Source organism: Stegostoma tigrinum, chromosome 1 (genome assembly GCF_030684315.1).
Source record: "Stegostoma tigrinum isolate sSteTig4 chromosome 1, sSteTig4.hap1, whole genome shotgun sequence".
NCBI lineage: Eukaryota > Metazoa > Chordata > Chondrichthyes > Orectolobiformes > Stegostomatidae > Stegostoma > Stegostoma tigrinum.
Genome location: NC_081354.1, coordinates 72,270,236 through 72,290,358, shown reverse-complemented (window position 1 = coordinate 72,290,358; position 20,123 = coordinate 72,270,236). Strand labels below are relative to the sequence as shown.

General features: G+C 38.7%; 1 protein-coding gene across 3 annotated transcripts in view; it reads right to left on the bottom strand.

Moving 5' to 3' along the window:
- cfap299 (cilia and flagella associated protein 299) overlaps window positions 1-20,123 on the bottom strand; it is a 536,770-nt gene that overhangs the window by 498,273 nt on the left and 18,374 nt on the right. For all 3 annotated transcript variants that reach the window (XM_048559854.1, XM_048560025.1, XM_048559940.2), the window contains exon 2: window positions 16,405-16,535. In XM_048559854.1, the coding sequence (XP_048415811.1) occupies window positions 16,405-16,535 (131 nt within the window). The remainder of the gene's footprint in view (window positions 1-16,404; window positions 16,536-20,123) is intronic.

Here is a 20,123-nt window from a genome sequence, read left to right as displayed (position 1 = left end):
ATAGTGTACCTTCGTTTGCTATTGGTCAACAATTGTCACCACAACAATTTCCAAGGTGAAAACATCATGACAGAATGCTCAGCCTTGGCATATCATTTCATTTCATGAGATTTCCAAACCAAAAAATACTTTTTAAAAATTTCTTAAAGAAAAATCCACAAAATCTACAATAAATATAGCTATAGATATTGCAAGAACAACTTGCATTTATATGATGTACTTAACACAGTGCAATACCAAGTAACTTCAAAAGAACATTAAAAAAAAACTTCTTTTAAAACCCAAGCTTAGCAGAGAATCAAATGAACAGTCATTAATACATATAGGCAAATACACAGGTTAAGGAATGAATACGTCCTGATGGAGTCACTAAATTTAAAACATTAACTCTGTTTTCTTCATATTGATGCTGCCAGGCCTGCTGGGTTTCACCAGCACAGATAGTAGGAACTGCAGATGCTGGAGAATCCAAGACAACAAGGTGCAGAGCTGGAAGAACACAGCAGGACAAGCAGCATCAGAGGAGCAGGAAGGCTGATGTTTCAGGCCTAAGAAGGGTCTAGGCCTGAAATGTCAGCCTTCCTGCTCCTCTGATGCTGCTTGGCCTGCTGTGTTCACCAGCTCTGCACCTTGTTGTCCTGGGTTTCACCAGCAATTTGTTTGTTATTTGGAGATTGCATAGACAATTCCAGAAAATTTGCCTAGACAGCTGAGGGATGGATATCAATTGTCGGACAAAGGAAACGTGCATAAGGATAGGTTGGGGGAGCAGAAATCTTACGGGTCATAGGAAATTACACAGACAAACAAGTTACAGACCATTGAGGAATTTGACATGAGGATGAGAATTTTAAAGTCCAAGCATTTGAGGACTGGGAGGCAATGTATGCCCTGGTTGATGTGTAAATGGATGCAGCAGCAATTTGATTTCCCTCAGGTTTGTAAAGGTTAGAAAATGGACATAATGGCTAAAGCAGAGTTTATGGTAAGATCAAAGCTGAAGGCTTCAATATGCCCAATGCTTTCATGAAGGAAATTTGGGCTAACCAAAGATTGGATGTTGGGTAAGGGCAAGCTACTGAATAGAATTGTAGAAGGTTCAAAAGAAGCAATGATGACATACAGCCTCATGCCATCAGTGTTCCTATGAAACCTTGAGATATGTTTATAAAATTTATTACTGAGGGAAACGTGTAGAATAGAAACACAGGAGGATCAATGACTTAACTTTGGAGGACTGAAGACATCATGGTGCAAGAGTGGAAAGAGGAGTCATTACGTGAAAAACTCTCTGCCTAAAACTAGGTAGATAAATGAGGAACTGGTTAAGCATCTCCAATCGGCTAGGCTAACGGAAGTACAGTTTTGTAGCAGAATGTTGAATGCAGGTAGATCAAAGATTGCAGACTGGATGAGAAAATCAAAACAGATAATGAATAGCATGATATTTATGCTTTTGTTTGGAATATTTCAAAGCTGCAGTGGAATCCTGATTGGTGAGTTTCAAATGTAGGCTCGGGGAAAGCTGAGCAACATGCTCATGACCCGAGAGAAAATTTGGAGATGATGGGGTTAGTCTTCAAGGACATTGGGATCAGACAACAGTGGATATAAAAGTGACAGTGACAGTACTTGAGAAGAGAGAACCACTTAAATACCAGCACCTTGAGGCACAGGAAACAAAATTAGGTGGTTAGTTAGTTAGTAAAACTAAAGTGGTGAGCAAGGGTTTCATCTCATGGACAATATGAGCTTGGAAAAATGACGGCAGAAAACAAAGCTCATAAAAGATGCTAAGACAATAAAATGTGAGGCTGGATGAACACAGCAGGCCCAGCAGCATCTCAGGAGCACAAAAGCTGACGTTTCGGGCCTAGACCCTTCATCAGAGAGGGGGATGGGGTGAGGGTTCTGGAATAAATAGGGAGAGAGGGGGAGGCGGACTGAAGATGGAGAGAAAAGAAGATAGGTGGAGAGGAGAGTATAGGTGGGGAGGGAGGGAGGGGATAGGTCAGTCCAGGGAAGACGGACAGGTCAAGGAGGTGGGATGAGGTTAGTAGGTAGGAGATGGAGGTGCGGCTTGGGATGGATGAGAGGAAGAACAGGTTAGGGAGGCAGAGACAGGTTGGGCTCGTTTTGGGATGCAGTGGGTGGAGGGGAAGAGCTGGGCTGGTTGTGTGGTGCAGTGGGGGGAGGGGACGAACTGGGCTGGTTTTGGGATGCGGTGGGGGAAGGGGAGATTTTGAAGCTGGTGAAGTCCACATTGATACCATTGGGCTGCAGGGTTCCCAAGCGGAATATGAGTTGCTGTTCCTGCAACCTTCTGGTGGCATCATTGTGGCACTGCAGGTGGCCCATGATGGACATGTCATCTAAAGAATGGGAGGGGGAGTGGAAATGGTTCGCGACTGGGAGGTGCAGTTGTTTATTGCGAACTGAGCGGAGGTGTTCTGCAAAGCAGTCCCCAAGCCTCCGCTTGGTTTCCCCAATGTAGAGGAAGCCACACCAGGTACAGTGGATGCAGTATACCACATTGGCAGATGTGCAGGTGAACCTCTGCTTAATGTGGAAAGTCTTCTTGGGGCCTGGGATAGGGGTGAGGGAGAAGGTGTGGGGGCAAGTGTAGCATTTCCTGCGGTTGCAGGGGAAGGTGCCGAGTGTGGTGGGGTTGGAGGGCAGTGTGGAGCGAACAAGGGAGTCACGGAGAGAGTGGTCTCTCCGGAAAGCAGACAGGGGTGGGGATGGAAAAATGTCTTGGGTGGTGGGGTCGGATTGTAGATGGCGGAAGTGTTGGAGGATGATGCGTTGTATCTGGAGGTTGGTGGGGTGGTGTGTGAGAACGAGGGGAATCCTCTTTGGGCGGTTGTGGCGAGGGCGGGGTGTGAGGGATGTGTTGCGGGAAATGCAGGAGACGCGGTCAAGGGCGTTCTCGACCACTGTGGGGGGAAAGTTGCGGTCCTTGAAGAACTTGGACATCTGGGATGTGTGGGAGTGGAATGCCTCATCGTGGGAGCAGATGCGGCAGAGGCGGAGGAATTGGGAATAGGGGATGGAATTTTTGCAGGAGGGTGGGTGGGAGGAGGTGTATTCTAGGTAGCTGTGGGAATCGGTGGGCTTGAAATGGACATCAGTGGACTTCACCAGCTTCAAAATCTCCCCTTCCCCCACCGCATCCCAAAACCAGCCCAGTTCGTCCCCTCCCCCCACTGCATCCCAAAACCAGTCCAACCTGTCTCTGCCTCCCTAACCTGTTCTTCCTCTCACCCATCCCTTCCTCCCACCCCAAGCCGCACCCCCATCTCCTACCTACGAACCTCATCCCACCTCCTTGACCTGTCCATCTTCCCTGGACTGACCTATCCCCTCCCTACCGCCCCACCTATACTCTCCTCTCCACCTATCTTCTTTTCTCTCCATCTTCAGTCCGCCTCCCCCTCTCTCCCTATTTATTCCAGAACCCTCACTCCATCCCCCTCTCTGATGAAGGGTCTAGGCCCGAAACGTCAGCTTTTGTGCTCCTGAGATGCTGCTGGGCCTGCTGTGTTCATCCAGCCTCACATTTTATTATCTTGGATTCTCCAGCATCTGCAGTTCCCATTATCACTCATAAAAGATGCTGTTTTTAGACTAAGACAGAGGGTTACCCTGTAGAAAGGAAGGGAGAGAATACAGCAGAGGAAGCTGCTTGGATGATCTTATCAACAAAGACTTTATTAGCTTCTCATATTTGTTAAACGTAATATCAAAGAAGATGGTTGGTAGTGGAAAAAATTTGTGGGTGCTAATTTTGTATTTCAAGACAATCCTGCAGCAGGGAGTAGTTTTGGCAAAGTAGAGTTGGGCATAATACTTTACAACAGTCTGTCTAAATCTCTCAATGCATGGCTAAACCAATTATGCTATGTAATTTTCAAAGCTACTTTCTTCCTCTGTGCTTGCAACACACCACTCTCATCACAATGCACGCAACACACACCCCACATCCAATTACCATTCACTCAGAAGCAATGACGACGTACAGCCTCATGCCATCAAGTGTTCCTATGAAACCTTGTGATATGTTTATGAAATTTATTACTGAGGGAAACGTGTAGAATAGAGACAACGGAGGGTCAATGACTTAACTTTGGAGGACTTAAGACTTAACTGCCTTCTAAATCTATGCACCTGGGCTTAAGGATGCACATCACCACTTTCTCCAGCACAATTAGGGCTGGGCAATAAATACTAGTGTAGCTAATGATGTCCACATCCCGTAAACCAATTTTTGAAAACAATGAGGAGGTCACAAATGTTTATAAGGGATAATGGTAGGTTAAAAGACTGGACAAAATTTTGGCAGATGAAGTATTTTGTGGGAAAATGTGAGGCCGTCCACTTTGATGGCAAGAACAGAAAAGAAGAATATTATTTACATTGATATTGGCATAAATTCTCAATCTATGAAGCTTAAAAAACATTTGCGAAAGTTAAAATTTCCAGGCAATTACCCCTCAGAGGGCCCAATACACATCTTATAGGGTATGTCTAATGTCCACTTAAACAGAAACCAGAGTCTGGATCATAATCATACAGGTTTAGTGATCTGGCTGCTCCTTTCCAATTTCCACTACTTAGTCTTGTGACTCTGATACCATTACCACATTGTCATTAGGTATTCATCTGAAGTTAAGCTCCTTACTTTGCAGTCACAACCTTTGTAATTTGCATTGTGGAATTTGCTCTGTGTTGGTTTATCTAAATTCCCATGCATCCTTGAAACATAGTCTGCATCATTTGCTTGTGAAACAAGTAAAATATCCATTGATGGATGAAAAATAGGTGAATGTCGAATGCAAGTGTACTATGTCAGAGCCAAAATGATGAGTTAAAATTTCACCAACTGCATTCAAAAACATGCTTTTGGGGCTGGAAAGATGGGGACAATCTTACATGCTGCGACCTATGGTATACGTATAAATACTGCAGAATACTACGGGAGAGGGGCCTGCATGCTTTTGTACATGAATCACAAAATGTTCCCACGTAACTGGAGTAAGTACGAAAACAGAAGTTGCCAGAAGTTCAGCAGGTCTGGCAGCACCTGTGAGGAAAAAACCCCAGAGTTAAAGTTTCGGGTCCAGTGACTCTTCCTCAGAACAAGGAGGCACCTGAGGAAGGGTCACCGGACCCGAAACGCTAACTCTGACTTTTTCTTCATAGATGCTGCCAGACCTGCTGAACTTCCAGCCTGCTGTGTTCATCCAGCTCCACACTTTGTTGTCTCGAACTTCCAGCAATTTCTGTTTTTGTTCCTGATTTACAGCACCAACAATTCGGATTTTAAATGAAGTAATTAGGCAGATGGAACATTAGACTTTATTTCAAGGGAATTGGAATTCAAAAGCAGAGAAGAATTGTTACAACTGTACAGGGCAGCAGTGGTAAACTACTCATAGTACTGCATTCGGTTTTGTCACCTTACTTACGCACAGATATATTTGGAGACAGTTCAGAGAAGATACACTAAAACTGATTCCTTAGGTGAAGATCCTTTCCTATAAAGAAAGGTTAAGCAGATTGAACATATTGTCAATAGAGTTTTAATCTGAAGTGATCTTGTCAAAACATACAAGATGCTGAGTGAATTAGACCGAGTAGATATTGAAAGGTCGTTTCTCCCCACGTTATCCATGTGGAAAAATCTAGAATTGGCAGCACCATTTCAAAACATAATATCATCTACTTAAGACTGAAATGACAAGGTTTTTTTTCTTGCAGGAACTTATTAACCTTTGAAACTTTTTATTTCAAACAGCAGAAGAAACTGGGCCATTGGATATATTCAAAGCTGAATTGACCACATTTTTCATCCAAAAGGGAGTTTAGGGGAGAGAGTGAAGGAAACTAAGAATTGATGTCACAAACTGAATCCTATTGATTGGCTGAGCAGGCTCTAAAGTTAAATTGCCTAATTATGCTCTACTTTCTCATGTTCTATAAAACTGAGAATTTGAAAAAGATTAGTCCATCAGCATCTGATAAAGCTAAAAGGCAGTTTAAGGTTTCGGATGGAATGTGGTGATGAAGGGACTCCATACAAAATATTAGCTTGTTTCTTATCGTCAGAAATTGCATGATTTGCTAAAATATTTCAACTTTTCTCTTTAAAGGCCACAAAATATCATGGACTATCTTTAAGGTCATTTGGTGAAGTTCTTATTCTACCCATTTTAAGTTATAACAGGAACACGAAGCAAAGAATAAAAATAATTGGGACTCAGTGAAACAATTAATGAATGGAGAAAAAGATGAAAAGAAACAACAGCATTTGGCATAGATCTAGAATTGTCATCCAGCAGAAGCCGCCTCACCAATGGACAAGTGAATAAATATGAACCCATTATTCATCAGGGTAAATGTTTGGTCTTCATGCTCACCCAATTAAGTTCAGAAGTTGAATGTATGTGATTCAGGACAGAGGGCACACCAATACTACATAATTCTGTGGCACAATGTGTTGGTATATTCCTGAGAATAACTCAGATTTATATCAAAGGCGGAGAGTAAATACTCGAAACTTCAATTATCTGTCAAGTTTTGACTGAGCTTCAAAATAAAATTATGAAGTCACAGCGAATCCAGCTGAGTATACACACAACAAGCATTTCAATATTATCAGAATCCTTTTTGTGCCGTACATAGTTCAACACAGATTTAAGCATGCTGTCATGCAGATATTGAACAATACATAAGATGTTTAAAATATATTTATTAATTGCTCAATTCCATTCAAAACTGTAAATACATAAATAGATATCAGCACTTTAAACATTTTACATAAAATGAAATTGACAAATGTGTTTCTCAGTGGGAATGAAAATGTAACCAGAGAATGTTATGAGCTGGTCCATAATCAAATCCTCCAGTGAAAATAATATTTTAATTTGAACAACATAAATAATGGCCTTGACATCAATTCAAAAGCATGGTGGGACATAGGGGCCAAATGGAAACGTGAAAGCAAGTTAGCACATCCAACTGTGCCATTTTAATGCAAGAATCATATTTACATTTTATTTTCAGCATTGAGGTCCATTACTGTGACCTCAGGTGTGGTGCAAACCTATATGGCACACTAGCAACTCCAGTACAAACAAAAGGAAATCCGTTACTAGAATTTTGATCTGGAGTTGAAAAGTAGGAGAGGAAAAACATTAACAGTGGATTCAGGATGGTCAAAGACTGTACCCAGCTTTTATTCACTTCCCTTAAAGTGGACAGAGGTATTTCCTCAGTATTGGAAAGAAGATGCTTTCAACTTCCACAAAAAAGCTTTGGTTAGAGCCATTCTTCTGGATTGGGTTTAATAGCCTAAAGTGGGCAAGAAAAGTGAATCCAAGTACAATTGCACTTTCCTTCCATCCTGCTGTGAGCGTCACCATTTCCTCCTACTACACCTCACTCTGCCTTGTTAACCCCAGGAAATAGGAATAAGAATAGAAATGATTATGAATACATTTTTATAAAATAATTCTGCCCTTAAACAACATGTTTAAACTAGCTTTCACATCACAAAGAACAGCTTTGTCCACTTCCAGGTCACATGTAGGGCAAGAGCAAAGTCTTTTAGGATACCTGACACAATATATCATAACCCATGAAGGAACTGACAAAACGTTTTTTTTTAATCCAGAAATACCCTGTTTCTGTGAATGTTCAAAATTCTATAGCAAGTCATCCCAACTGCATGGAATTTGTACAAGAATACCGAAGGATGTGATGGAATAAGTAGGGGAGATGTGGCAACTGTTTTTGAAGTGCATTAGGCTCAGGGCAGTACAAAAAAATTGTAAACTAACTTCTGCAAAGTTACTGCAATTTTTAGATTTTTATGTCAGAAGCATAACCTGGGGATTCATTAGATGCAAATTTAATATCCATACTGGGAACATATTGGCATGTATTAAAGAATGAAGCAATTCAAGCACATTTAACAAGCATAAAGGCAACAGTTCCAAGCTAACATGAGTTTATGAAAGGCAGGTCATGCCTGACAAATTCAGCCAAATTCTTTTGGAATTCAATTGGTACAGTTAGTATTATATATCCTGATTTTCAGACTAGGTCCTGCACAAGAGAATTTTAGCTAACAGTTAGGATAGAGAGGGGTAAATAAATAATTAATTGTGTAGACTATAAGATTGAAAGATCAGCAGTCATAAGAACAAGCCTTTGCCAGGCAGTTTAATGAAATTAATATACCCACAATTTATTTGATTTCTCAACTTAAAAAAATGATTTTTTCACGAGAATATTGAAACTTAAACAACTCAAGTTGTAAGTTGCCATTTAAGCAAATAAGTGAAATCCCTTCAATGCATACCAATGGTTATGAAACGTAATACAAAGAGGGAGTATCCAAACAATACCCAGGAATTTTAAACAACATTCATCGGATTACATGTGCAGTTTTGTATTTTATTTCTGCTGTCATATCATATTGAAAAATCTAGTGCAGATTGAAAAATGGTTCAGATTTGTGATCATAGAGTGATGCAGAGAACACATCTACAAACAGATCAACGGGACATCCATGGGATCACATATCTCCGGACTAATAGCAGAATCGGTGATGCAGAGACACAAAAGCACGGCCCTTCCACAAATCCAACCCAAATTATGAATCTGATACGCGGATGACACATGTCATTTTCAAACAGACTAAACTAGAGGAGACGTACCAACTAATAAACAACACTCTCACTGGCAAATTCACCAGAGAAGAAGAAAAGAATGAGCAGCTCCCATTCCTGGATGTCTTGGTAGAACATAGGGCCAACAGGGAATTCCCGACGAAAGTACACAGAAAAGCCACAAACACTGAACAAGTACTGAATTTCAACAATAACCACCACAACACCCACAAACAAAGTTGCGTGAAAACACTATTTAAATGAGTGACAGCACAATGTTGCAACCAGAACTACACCAAAAAGAAGAAGAGTATCTCCACCAAGTATTTAAGGACAGCAAATACCCAAACAACTGGATCCAACAATGCCTATCACACGATCAACAACAGGAAGATACTGCATGCCCTAGCACACTCATCATGCTATCATACATCAAAGACATATCCAAACTGATCACAAGACTCCCACAACCATTGGGCATCGGAGTAGCACACAAACCCATGTCAACCCTACGCCAACTGCGAACTCAAACCAAAGACCCCTTACCCACTAAGGACAAAACCAACATAACATACAAAATCCCATGCCAGGACTGCGAAAAACATGATATTGGACAGACAGGAAGAAAATTGACCACAAGAGAACATGTACACCAATTAGCAACAAAAAGACATGACCAATACTCACTCACCTCCATTCACACAGATAGGGAGAGCCACCAGTTCGATTGGGACAATACCAAGATCCTAACACGCCAAACAGAGACAAGCATGGGAATTTCTAAAGGCTTGGTTCTCCACCAAGAAGGCTATCAACAAACACACAGAATTAGACCCTACATATAGGCCACTGCGAAGGAAAACAAGAAATGAGGTCATCAAATCTAACAGACCCCAGAATTTAAATAGCAGACAGGAAAACACAATAGCGCTTCATCGGATGCTGCACAGATGATGTTGTCCAGTAGGGTAATGAAGTGTCTGCGAACTAACGAACCAGCTCAGTGAGCAAACCAACCACAGAGAAAAAGAAAATAAATCTATTCCCATTGAAAGAAAAATTTTGGCGTTAGTGAAAAAACATGGTTTAACTGAAACACAAACCTTTAGTTTGGTATAAATTCAGAAATGCTGGGCCAAATCACCAGGTCTGGTACTTCTGTTAAGACAGAAACAAAGTTAACATTTCGAGTCCAATAACACTTTTCTTCAGAACACAAAATCATATCGGACCCAAAACATTAATTCTGCTTCTCTCTCCAAAGATGCAGCCAGACCTGCTAGATTTCTCCAGCACTTTCAGTTTTTATTTCAGATTTCGAACATCTACAGTACTTTATTTTTATTTCAGTTACATTTACCTGGCCACCTTGACCAAAGCAAAAGGACATGATTACAGAAACCACAATCTAAATTAAATTTCAAGAACAAGTCTGTCAGATCAAAGAATTGTCCATTGGTAACTAAGGTGTGCATTTTTAAAACTGGGGATCAAAGAAAATGGTTGGGACAAAATGAGGGTCTAATCACATTCAACTTTTAATCTTGGAGTTTTTGATTCTAACAAGTGACAACAAGAGTAATCAAGTGTTAATTTAATTTCTTCTTCCATTCCCGTTCTGCTCCAACCAAGTCAAATGCAAACTTCAGGAATAGCATCTCATTTATTTCAATAAACGCTGCATCTCACTAGTACAAATTTCGACAATATCAATATTTAGCTATATACCACATTTTGTTTCCCCATCTTGCAATATTGAAGATTATGGTGGCTCCATCAGCACACAGGGAGAGATGGAAAATGTTGGGGGGTAAGTGGATAAATGCTTCAAATATATACGCAGACCATTCTATTTTGAAACTATTACGTGCAACCAGCATTTTCTGTTTTCTTTTTTGTTGTTGTTTTACTCCAATCTTATTAGTGTCTTAATTTTTTCCCTGTATTAGCTGTTCATCATCATAATTGTTTGGACATTTTCATCAAATATCATTTGTTTTACTTTACTGAAATATTTTTTCATATTGGGCAGGCAGTCTGTAGGTCATTCAATCTATTAACTTCTACTTGTTAATTACCGAAATGAGTTCTGAAGAAGGAGGATCACTGAACACGAAACTTTAACTCTGATTTCTCTTCACAAATGCTGCCAGGTCTGCTGCATTTTTGAGGTATATCTGTTTTTGTACCGATATACTTTGTTTCCTAACCATCCCCATTCACTTCTTCCTCTTTTCAAGCCTAAAGGATACGTTGATCTTTCCGCTTCCAACTCTGAGGAAGGAGTATGACAGTGAAATGTTCTATTGATGTTTAACTTTATACATGCCTGATTTGACATAATCAGTTGGAGGACATGGTTTTGATTCCCAAACTTCTTACACAACTATACATTCATTATTTATGAAAGAATAATTAGGTTTATAGTGGCCATTTACTAAAGATCTCCTGTTGTGTTTTTACAGGTACTGAGTTCCAGTCCTTAGTGGGGTCTTCATTGTCGTGTGAACAGTCTTTGATAGCATTAAATCATGTCAGGACCCAGCTTCCACGCGAATACTTGTATCACCATCAGAAAGGCATATTTACATCACAAATTACTGTGGTCAGAGATAACACAGAAAAATATTTCATTATATTAATTCTATTTGTCTTCTCAGTCTATGTCGAAATGCACAAATTCCCTGCTGTAAATATGTATATAGCAACAGAAGTATGCACATTTCAAATTTTAACTCCAGCTAAATATTTTCTGCTTATTTCACAAAAGATTACTTTATTAAAAGAAAGGAAAAAGTGATTTCACATTTTCAATCCCTTCCATTTACAAAATAACTTCTAACCACAAAATAGTAACCACAAGATCCATCCAGGTGTAGATATGGCTATAAAATTTTCAAGCTATTAGAATTTTCAGAGCTATCATAAATAGGATGGTCATTTAATTTGAAATATATCTTAATAACCTCAAGTGAACTTGTTCAAGCAGGAGTCCACAATAGCTTTGTCTACTTGCAAAATACCATTTTTTTGCTATCAAAGCCTGTAATCAACTCTTAACTCAATAAGCTCAACAAACAGTGGCTAGGCACCCAGGTGTCCACAATCTCACAGCCTGAATGCTGGGATAATCCTTTTTCTGCCTGCCCATTAAATTATTCATTGAAATGTAGGTGAACATGTTGCTTATGTATGTAAAGTTGGATCCCTTCACTGAAAGCTCATTATCACAGTTGTGCCAGTGGGGCAGACAGCAGACAAGCAAGAGGGGCAGAAAAACCAGAATGAAGGTTGCCAGGTTTTAACAACCAGATTTTACAGAATATCAAAAATCACAATACCATGGTCCATTAATTTAGATTTGTACTATTCTTCCTGAAAAATATGGCCAAGAAATATTGTCCATTTTTTTAGCTAATTATGATCTAACCATTTACAGTCAGCTCAGCTATTAAGCGTGTTCCGTCAATGTGAACTGGCTGCAACAAGACTGATGAATAAGGGAATGTTATTTCTATAACGTGAACTTGTGTTGGCTATAACGTGATTCCATCGGTGCGCAGAGGAGTACATGTTGATATCACATGATCATTTCATGGGCTTTGTCCTGAATATGTACAATGTTAGCACTGAAAGAGTCTCCATGTTAGCATCATGTAAGCATTTTGCTGACTTTGTCATGAACTGATTTCTGAGAGAGATACAGTACAACCTCCTCCTCCATCAAGTCATCTTGACACTTATTCAAGGTAAAGTGTTAAATTTGCTTTTATTTCATTATTAGATATGAATTAAGTGTTTGTTTTATGGTTCTGAGTGATTTTTGAATGATTTTTGTTCAGTGGTCTGCCCCGAACCCCACTTTTCCCACAGCTCCCATTATTTCTATAGCACGATTTTCTATAACCCGATATTGCACAGAAATATAACTATTGCATTATAGCAGAGCCGGCTGTACTGGGATGAAACCAAAGTGAATGTTAGCACTATGATCACTTCATCTCAAACATATTTCCTTGATTATCATTATTCTATGACGCAAGCTACACTGCATCAAAAAACACTGAACTCTCTCATATGTCAAGCAGAGTGTAATTTGATATGACACATCCCATTACGTACTATGAGTATCAATTTCTGGCACAACATTTTCCTTACTACCAGAAGATCAAATTTTATAGTAACAATACTTGACTTAACTGACAAATATTCGACAGGCAACCAGCATTTAACAAAGAGGAGTTGTTTTATTATACACAGATGTACGCAGTTTTACCTTGAGTTCAATTATTCTTATTATGCTAGGGAGTTCTTGTGGCACAGTGGTAGTGCCCCTACCCCTATCCTGGATTCAATTCACACCTGCTCCAGAGATAAGTAATAACATCTCTGAACAGGTTGATTAAAAAAAAAGTCGAGTTTTTAAAAAAATTCTCATTATTCTAATCTCAATCTGATCCAAGAGCTGGATTATTTAAATTTTGCTGGCAGGAATAATGATTGTAATCCTCGGGGCATAAAGATGCTCAAAAATACTCTACACAACCTGAACAAATTTATGATGCCCCTGTTTGTTACCATACAAGTTTACCTTTCAGAAATAGATGAAATCTTCCCATTCCCTCAGTCTTGAGGAGATACCAACAGACAACCTCAAAACTCCTGCATAAGAGCACGTCCCCCGTACATTTCGGCATCCAATTAATTTGAACCAAGGGCAAGATAAGAATGGATCCAGAAACGTGTCTATAGCCTGTCTCTTGGAAGAAGACTGAGAGACCATTATATCTTCTTTAAATATGCCCATGTAGGACATCCCATGGTTTCCTGCCATGCACTCCTCTTGTCCACATTGCCAAGCACAGATGCTGGCTTTGTGTGCTACAAATGGCTTTCCTGCCACCTCAGGTTTAATGGGCCAGCAAACAATTTGCCCATCTCCAGTAAGATCACATCAGCAGACATGCCAGGATCATTGGGTTTAAGACCAGGAGTTGACCCCAAAGTCCTGATACCACAAATCCAAAAAAACCTCATTCAATGTCTGCCATCATCCAAATAGATTCACTGGAATGCTAAAACACACTCGCATGATAAACTCCTCAGAAACAAGGGTTTCACAGTTTGCTGACCATAGTAAGTTCATCTTCTACCGTTTTTTCTTTCCCAGTATTTACAAGTGGAGCAAGGGTTAATTGATGGGTTATGTCCAACAGGTATAAAAACATCATTCCCATCACACTTATTATCTTTCTGGTTTCTAAATCAATGAGAAACAGGAGTAGCACATTTTCCAAGCAGCACATTCAGGTCCCATGGCACATCAGCTACATGTTTCTCCTTGTGCCTGGGGTACCGGTAGCACATGCATCAATGATGATGAGCTGGCTCAAGACTGATAGAGTTTCTTTGAGCTAGATCTTTATATTCTCTTCTTATGTAAAATTATTCAAAATAGTGCTGGACTGTGGTGACAGTGGAATAGCTTTTCACTGTGTTTTTCTGCTTTTCTCACTATAAAATACATATGACCAACAAATAAAATCATTCAATGTTATGTCATACAAACACTTTCGTGTAAATAGGCACCAATTTTTCAAGTGCTTCAACCAATTGTTTTGTTTTTCTGACCAAAAGGAGACCAACGATAATGGATCTCTCTCACGTGCATTTTGGAACTCGCTTAAGGGTGACTTCTCAACTCCCTAATCTTGCACTCATGTTTTCTCCTTCATCAGGTTGGAATTTTGATCCCCTTCAGCTTATACTGTCTATGCAGGTCAGTAAAAGTTTTATGAGACAGAAAGTGTGGGCTGAATCTGACGCTCTTTTGGCTTAGTCTGAATTGCATTAAGTTTTTTGAAAGGATTTCTGTCACAAATCTGATTGGGATTTCTTACCATAACTCACCAAATTTCCCTAATTAATTACCTATTCCAACCCCTTATGCCATCCCTAACATCCAATTCTGACCCCATCTTACACTGTCATTCCCCAAACAATTCACCACTCAAGATATCCTAGCATTCACAGGCATCCTTTGCATATGTGTCATCTTTAAAAATCCATTGTGCAATTAGGCAAGCACTGTCATCCGATACTGCCCTGGGTGGCTCCTGATATTTGTGTCAGACATGGCTGACAGGAGGAAATCTGCGCCATGTTTTGCAGATAGGGACCAAGAAATCCTGTCGGACAGTGTGGTGCTGGCAGGAGATGTCCTCTTCCCCCTAGGACCAGTAGTGAATGCCTCATCACATGATCATGCTGGCTTGAAGGAAGGTTGCCACCAGTGTCAATATAGCCTGAGCTGTCTGAAGGAGTGGACACAATTGTAAGAAGGTCAATGACCTTCTCCACTCTGCCAGTATAAGTACCACAATCTTCTTTCCAATATCTCACACTGACTAGAGCTTTGCAAATCTCCCGCCAAGGCTCATATTCTACCATCCCTATTAATGCCTGTAACATCATCCCTCAGTCACCTTCCTCCAAAAGCAACCCAAAATATTAACTCTGATTTCTCTCCACAGATATTACGAGACCTGCTGAGCTTTTCCAACAATTTCTATTTTTGATTCTGAATTCACCAGATGCTGCTCTGGAATGTTAGAATGAAATGCTCCCAACAATGATATCAGCCTCATCAGTTTTCTCATCTGATTCAGCCACAAATCTCACAATAGCCCACAATGCTCAGGCTCCTATAAGCACTTATTAAGGTATAAGCAATGCTTTGTCATTGACCTCTATAAAGATGGCTAACATTAGTTGTTGCATACAAGAGATTAGAGAGAACATTTGTGCAGCACAAAATCAACATGAAGTAGCCAGAATCTGTAGGCAAAGTAATATAATCTACTGGGATAGGTTAATAGTTTACTGAATGATGAAATTGGTCCATCCCTGGCCTCGTAAAAATTATTCTTTCTTAAGGTACATATCTTTCCGTTTAATTAAGCTTAACCTGTGAACGTATGCAAGATCATCAGTGAGGATCGGAGCTGGATACATATCAGTATTATCCTAGGTTGTCAGGCCATGAGTTTTTAGGGCTTCCATCTGGACAACAGAAATACAAACCTTCAGTATGTTTAAGATGAAATTGTTGAAAGAATGGAAGAATTAGTGTACTTGAGAGCAGCATGTCAATGTACCTAAGTGGTTTTTCCTAAATGTGCCCTTCCTTCTTTCACTATTTCTGATTAGTAGTGGCAGCTGTTCATCCTTGTACTTTCCAGTTTAAAGTTTTACGCTAAAGTTGTATGTTTCAAAATGCTTTTTGGAGTAATTAATTTCAAGTATTACTATATAAAGAATTCTGAAATTATAAAATGTGGAAAATTGAGTAAAAACATAACATCTGTTTGTGTTTTTGGATCTTATTCATTAAAAATGGTACCAAAACTCAGCATCCAGTACTGTTGTCTTAATACTAGCATTAAAATAAGCTTGTTTTTGTTCTAAATGTATTACAACAAGTACAAGTATTCCCTTATTGTAATTCTTTGTATTTTTACTGTTTGAAGAAGGGCAGGGGGAATGCATAGCATTCATTATGCTTTCAAAATCCAGCGATATGCATTTCCTAAACGAAACAAGGTAGAAACATATACTCCTCCTTCCTTTCCATCACCCTGGTGATGGGCATAATTTACCCAAAGCAACTGTTTGTCTTTTAGAATAAAATCATGAATAGCTGCTTATATCAGAGCTAGGATATACTCACTTTTTCTGGCTTTTCTTAGCAAGTCTTGCAGCCTCAGCAGCTGCCTTCCTCATTTCAAATTCTTCTCTTTTCAGCACCTCTCCACTTCCCCTGTATCCCAGCTCCACCAATTGTCGAGCCAGCTCCTCATCCTAAGGGATTCATGGAGATCATTAACCAAGGCAGAAGTGAAATTTATACACTATCTGATAATATTACAGCAATATTGAAGTGTTTAGGCCAAATCGGAAGACAAGTCAAAAAGGAAAAAAAAATTCTAATAACTTCCGCATAAAGTGAACTATATGATACTGTTAGTAACAAAAGGAGAGCAAATACCTTTGTACAAAATCTTTTTTAGTTTATCGGTGTTAACATTGTTCAATAAGAATGATGAGGTCACTGATATATAACTGCTGAAACATATACTGCATTCTAAAACTCTGAAATGTAACTCACTGAAAATTTAAAAATTTTTAATAGTACAAGTGACCAGAAAGTGTTATGTACGAACAGGGACTGAAGCAATCACAATAAAGCAGAAGACGTTGCTTCTATCATAACAGCTTAGGTGAATTAGTATTAAATATCATGAATTATTTCTAATATTTTCTTTCACATTGTTATCAAATTAATTTCAAAAATCATATTTTAGAAATTAAGTGCCTGATATTAAATCTGTTAATGAAATCGGTTTTGAATGAGTTAAAATCTTGCTCCACGTCTTGAGCAAATCTCCAGACTAATGTTGTACTCATAATTTTAACAATCAAAAAACCCAGGAATTTCATAATTCAGAAAACTACATGGGCTTCCATGACTGAATTGAAGGATATATTTAAAAATAAGCACTTGCATATTATTCTTGACTACAAATCAACTGTAAAGAATACTGCATGAAATTCTGTTTGTCATAAGGTATTTTATATTTAACCATCATTCTGCATGAATTACTGTGATCGTGCATCAAAGCTCGCGGATTAATATAGATTTGACAGCAGTAGTTATTTATCTACTGATTATTCATTTAATCATTAAATTACTTTTACTTAACAACTTCCTTTCAAGTTATCAATCACAGTTGTTTATAAAATGAAAATGTACTAAAGAAAATGGTGGTGGGTGGAGAAGAAAGATTAAGCTTAAGTACTTACATAGTCTACTGTTTTTGTCTTTTATCATTTTTTGAAATTATGGTTTTTAAATCTTATGGAACTTTGGGTTTAATTAAATTGACAGAAATTGGAGCAGACTCATTAACAAGAGTCCAGGTTATATATATAGTTCATACTTCAAAACTTTACATTTTCTAACAAAACAGGAAATCAAGAAGATATTTATCTATCACGTTAAGTTTCATTAATTAAACAGGTGTTTAAAAGTTGCATGCAAGAAATAAATATATACAAATCAAATATCAATTTTTACCCATTGAGCAAGATTCTGCTCCTTTACAGTCAACTCTAAATATTTCTTCTGCTGTAATTATTTAAGTCTTCAACCTCCTTCAACTTCAGATGAGCATGTTTGTATGAATGCATATAATACTGTTGAAGTGATAAAATGTTAACTAAAAATACAAGTCAAGATTGATACAATTACTCTGTAATAATAAATAATAATTTCACATGAAACAAAATTTCTGTTACAAGTGATGATTGGTACAATACTCCGTCCTAATTTCATTTATCTCTTCAATGGCAAAAGTGGTCAGGTTTAAATATTGATTTATCATATTCATTTACATTTGAATTGTAAACCTGTACATTCTTAGTTTTCTGAAATAGTATTGCACAAAATATGGATAGTGAATACATTTCTTATTATAACAAGATTAATTTTAACAAACAGGCTAGTGGTTTTAAACTGCCATAAATATCAACTTGGTAAATTCAGAACGATGTTTTGAACACGCACTGCCACCTTGTGCTATGTTCAATATACAAAGTACTTAACTCTTTGCAATAAACTTAGCTGTAAATCCTTCCTAATGACAAGAATATATTTACATTTCTAATGTTTACTATGACCAAATATTTGATTAAGTGAATAAAGTAGCCAAATCATCAGTACGCATATTACAATTTTAGTAAGTAGAAAAATTTCAAACGAAATAAAAGTGAAATCAAAATTATTCTAGGAGCAGAATAAAAGTGTTTCAGCACTTTTCTCCACAAAATATTATAGAATATCTGTCAAATTAGCAGGTAAATTGGAGTTGAACGCTCTAAAATCCAGAAGTTGGCAGTCTACGTGCACAACAATAGCTTAACCTCCTGAATCATAGAAATCCTACAGATGACTGACTGGGTCAGATACATCCATCCTCTGGTACACACTCACCAGTTCATTGGGCTCTGCATTGCATATTGTTTTGTCTGCACTTGAGACTCTCCTGTGGCAGTCACAACTGCAGTGCAACTTCTGAGGTATGAATTTTTCTGTTTTTTTTACTTTGGGGAGGAGTGCTTCCAATGCTTTGAAACACTCCTGTTGTGAGGTGGGTATGTAGCTCCAGCTGTGCTGCCCTGCTGCTCGCCCACTAGTTAAGCCGTCTCCCTCACTATTCGCATGCACATCTGCAATACAACCTGGTCTTCCTCAAAATTTGATGAGACGACATTTGTTAGTCAGACTACCTGCTCATCCAGCAGGGATGCAGGTTTCCTTCCCCTTAAATTCTTCTGCCTGGTTTAGGGCTTTTCAATATCTGTCTCATGTTCTTTAGGGCACCCTGACTCACAGAGCACTGACTTGCTCCTGCTGTTCTACCCAGAGGCTCTTTCAAAACTGCACACAGTAGTTTCCTCACCAGCTATGGGTCTACTTGAAAACTTCTAAATTTAGCCAGCCAGCCTGACCAAATTATGATTTAGCAGGGGTAAGCACTCCCAAATAGAAAATCTTTCCTCATTCCAATCAGTCCAGAATGAGTTCTATGATTACTGAATCCACAACTACAGCACACAATATATGAACTCAGAGAAAGCATTTACAATTCTCCCTGACATGAAGATTATAGGGTCTCAGTGTCTCTGAGTAAAGCAATAGGTTTGCTTGATTTTTGGGAGTAGAGCTATTATTGGCATCCAGGATTCCTCATGCACTGCAGCTGTAACACATCATCTGCCTGCAATCTTTCATATTTTAATTAACTGCTTGATTTTCTTTCTTACATACCTTATTAATGTTACCACCAGTTCTTATACTATTTTAAATTTTATGAATTGAACAGAAATGGGCAATTTACCAGATTTTTACCAAAAATTAGCTTCTCCCCCTGTAGTCAAGTAAATCAATTCTAAAGGCTAGAAAAATTAGAAAAAGCAAAAGCAAATATGCACTCCTTCCCTCCTCATCTAACTGTCCTAATCATCAATTCTCACACTCTGTCCAAAGCCACACACTGTGCGAAATTATATTAAGAAGACCGGTTTTAAATATTCAAAAACAAAAGACTTCACTGACCCCAGGTACTAAAAAATTGATTTCAACCACATTCCTTAATTATGTAACATTAACTATATTCCAGTAAAACCCTGCTTAAAGCTTGGTAATTCAGAGATTAACAATAGATTTTAGGTCATATAAGAGTGACGGGAGCATGCTAGAATCAGCATCAGGCATGCAAAAACCTGGTAAGGCTATAAAACAGGCTACCTGCATGCCAAACATGTTAAGCAGCAAGAGATAGACAGATATAAGTAATTCTATAATGAGTGGATCAGATTTAAGTTTGG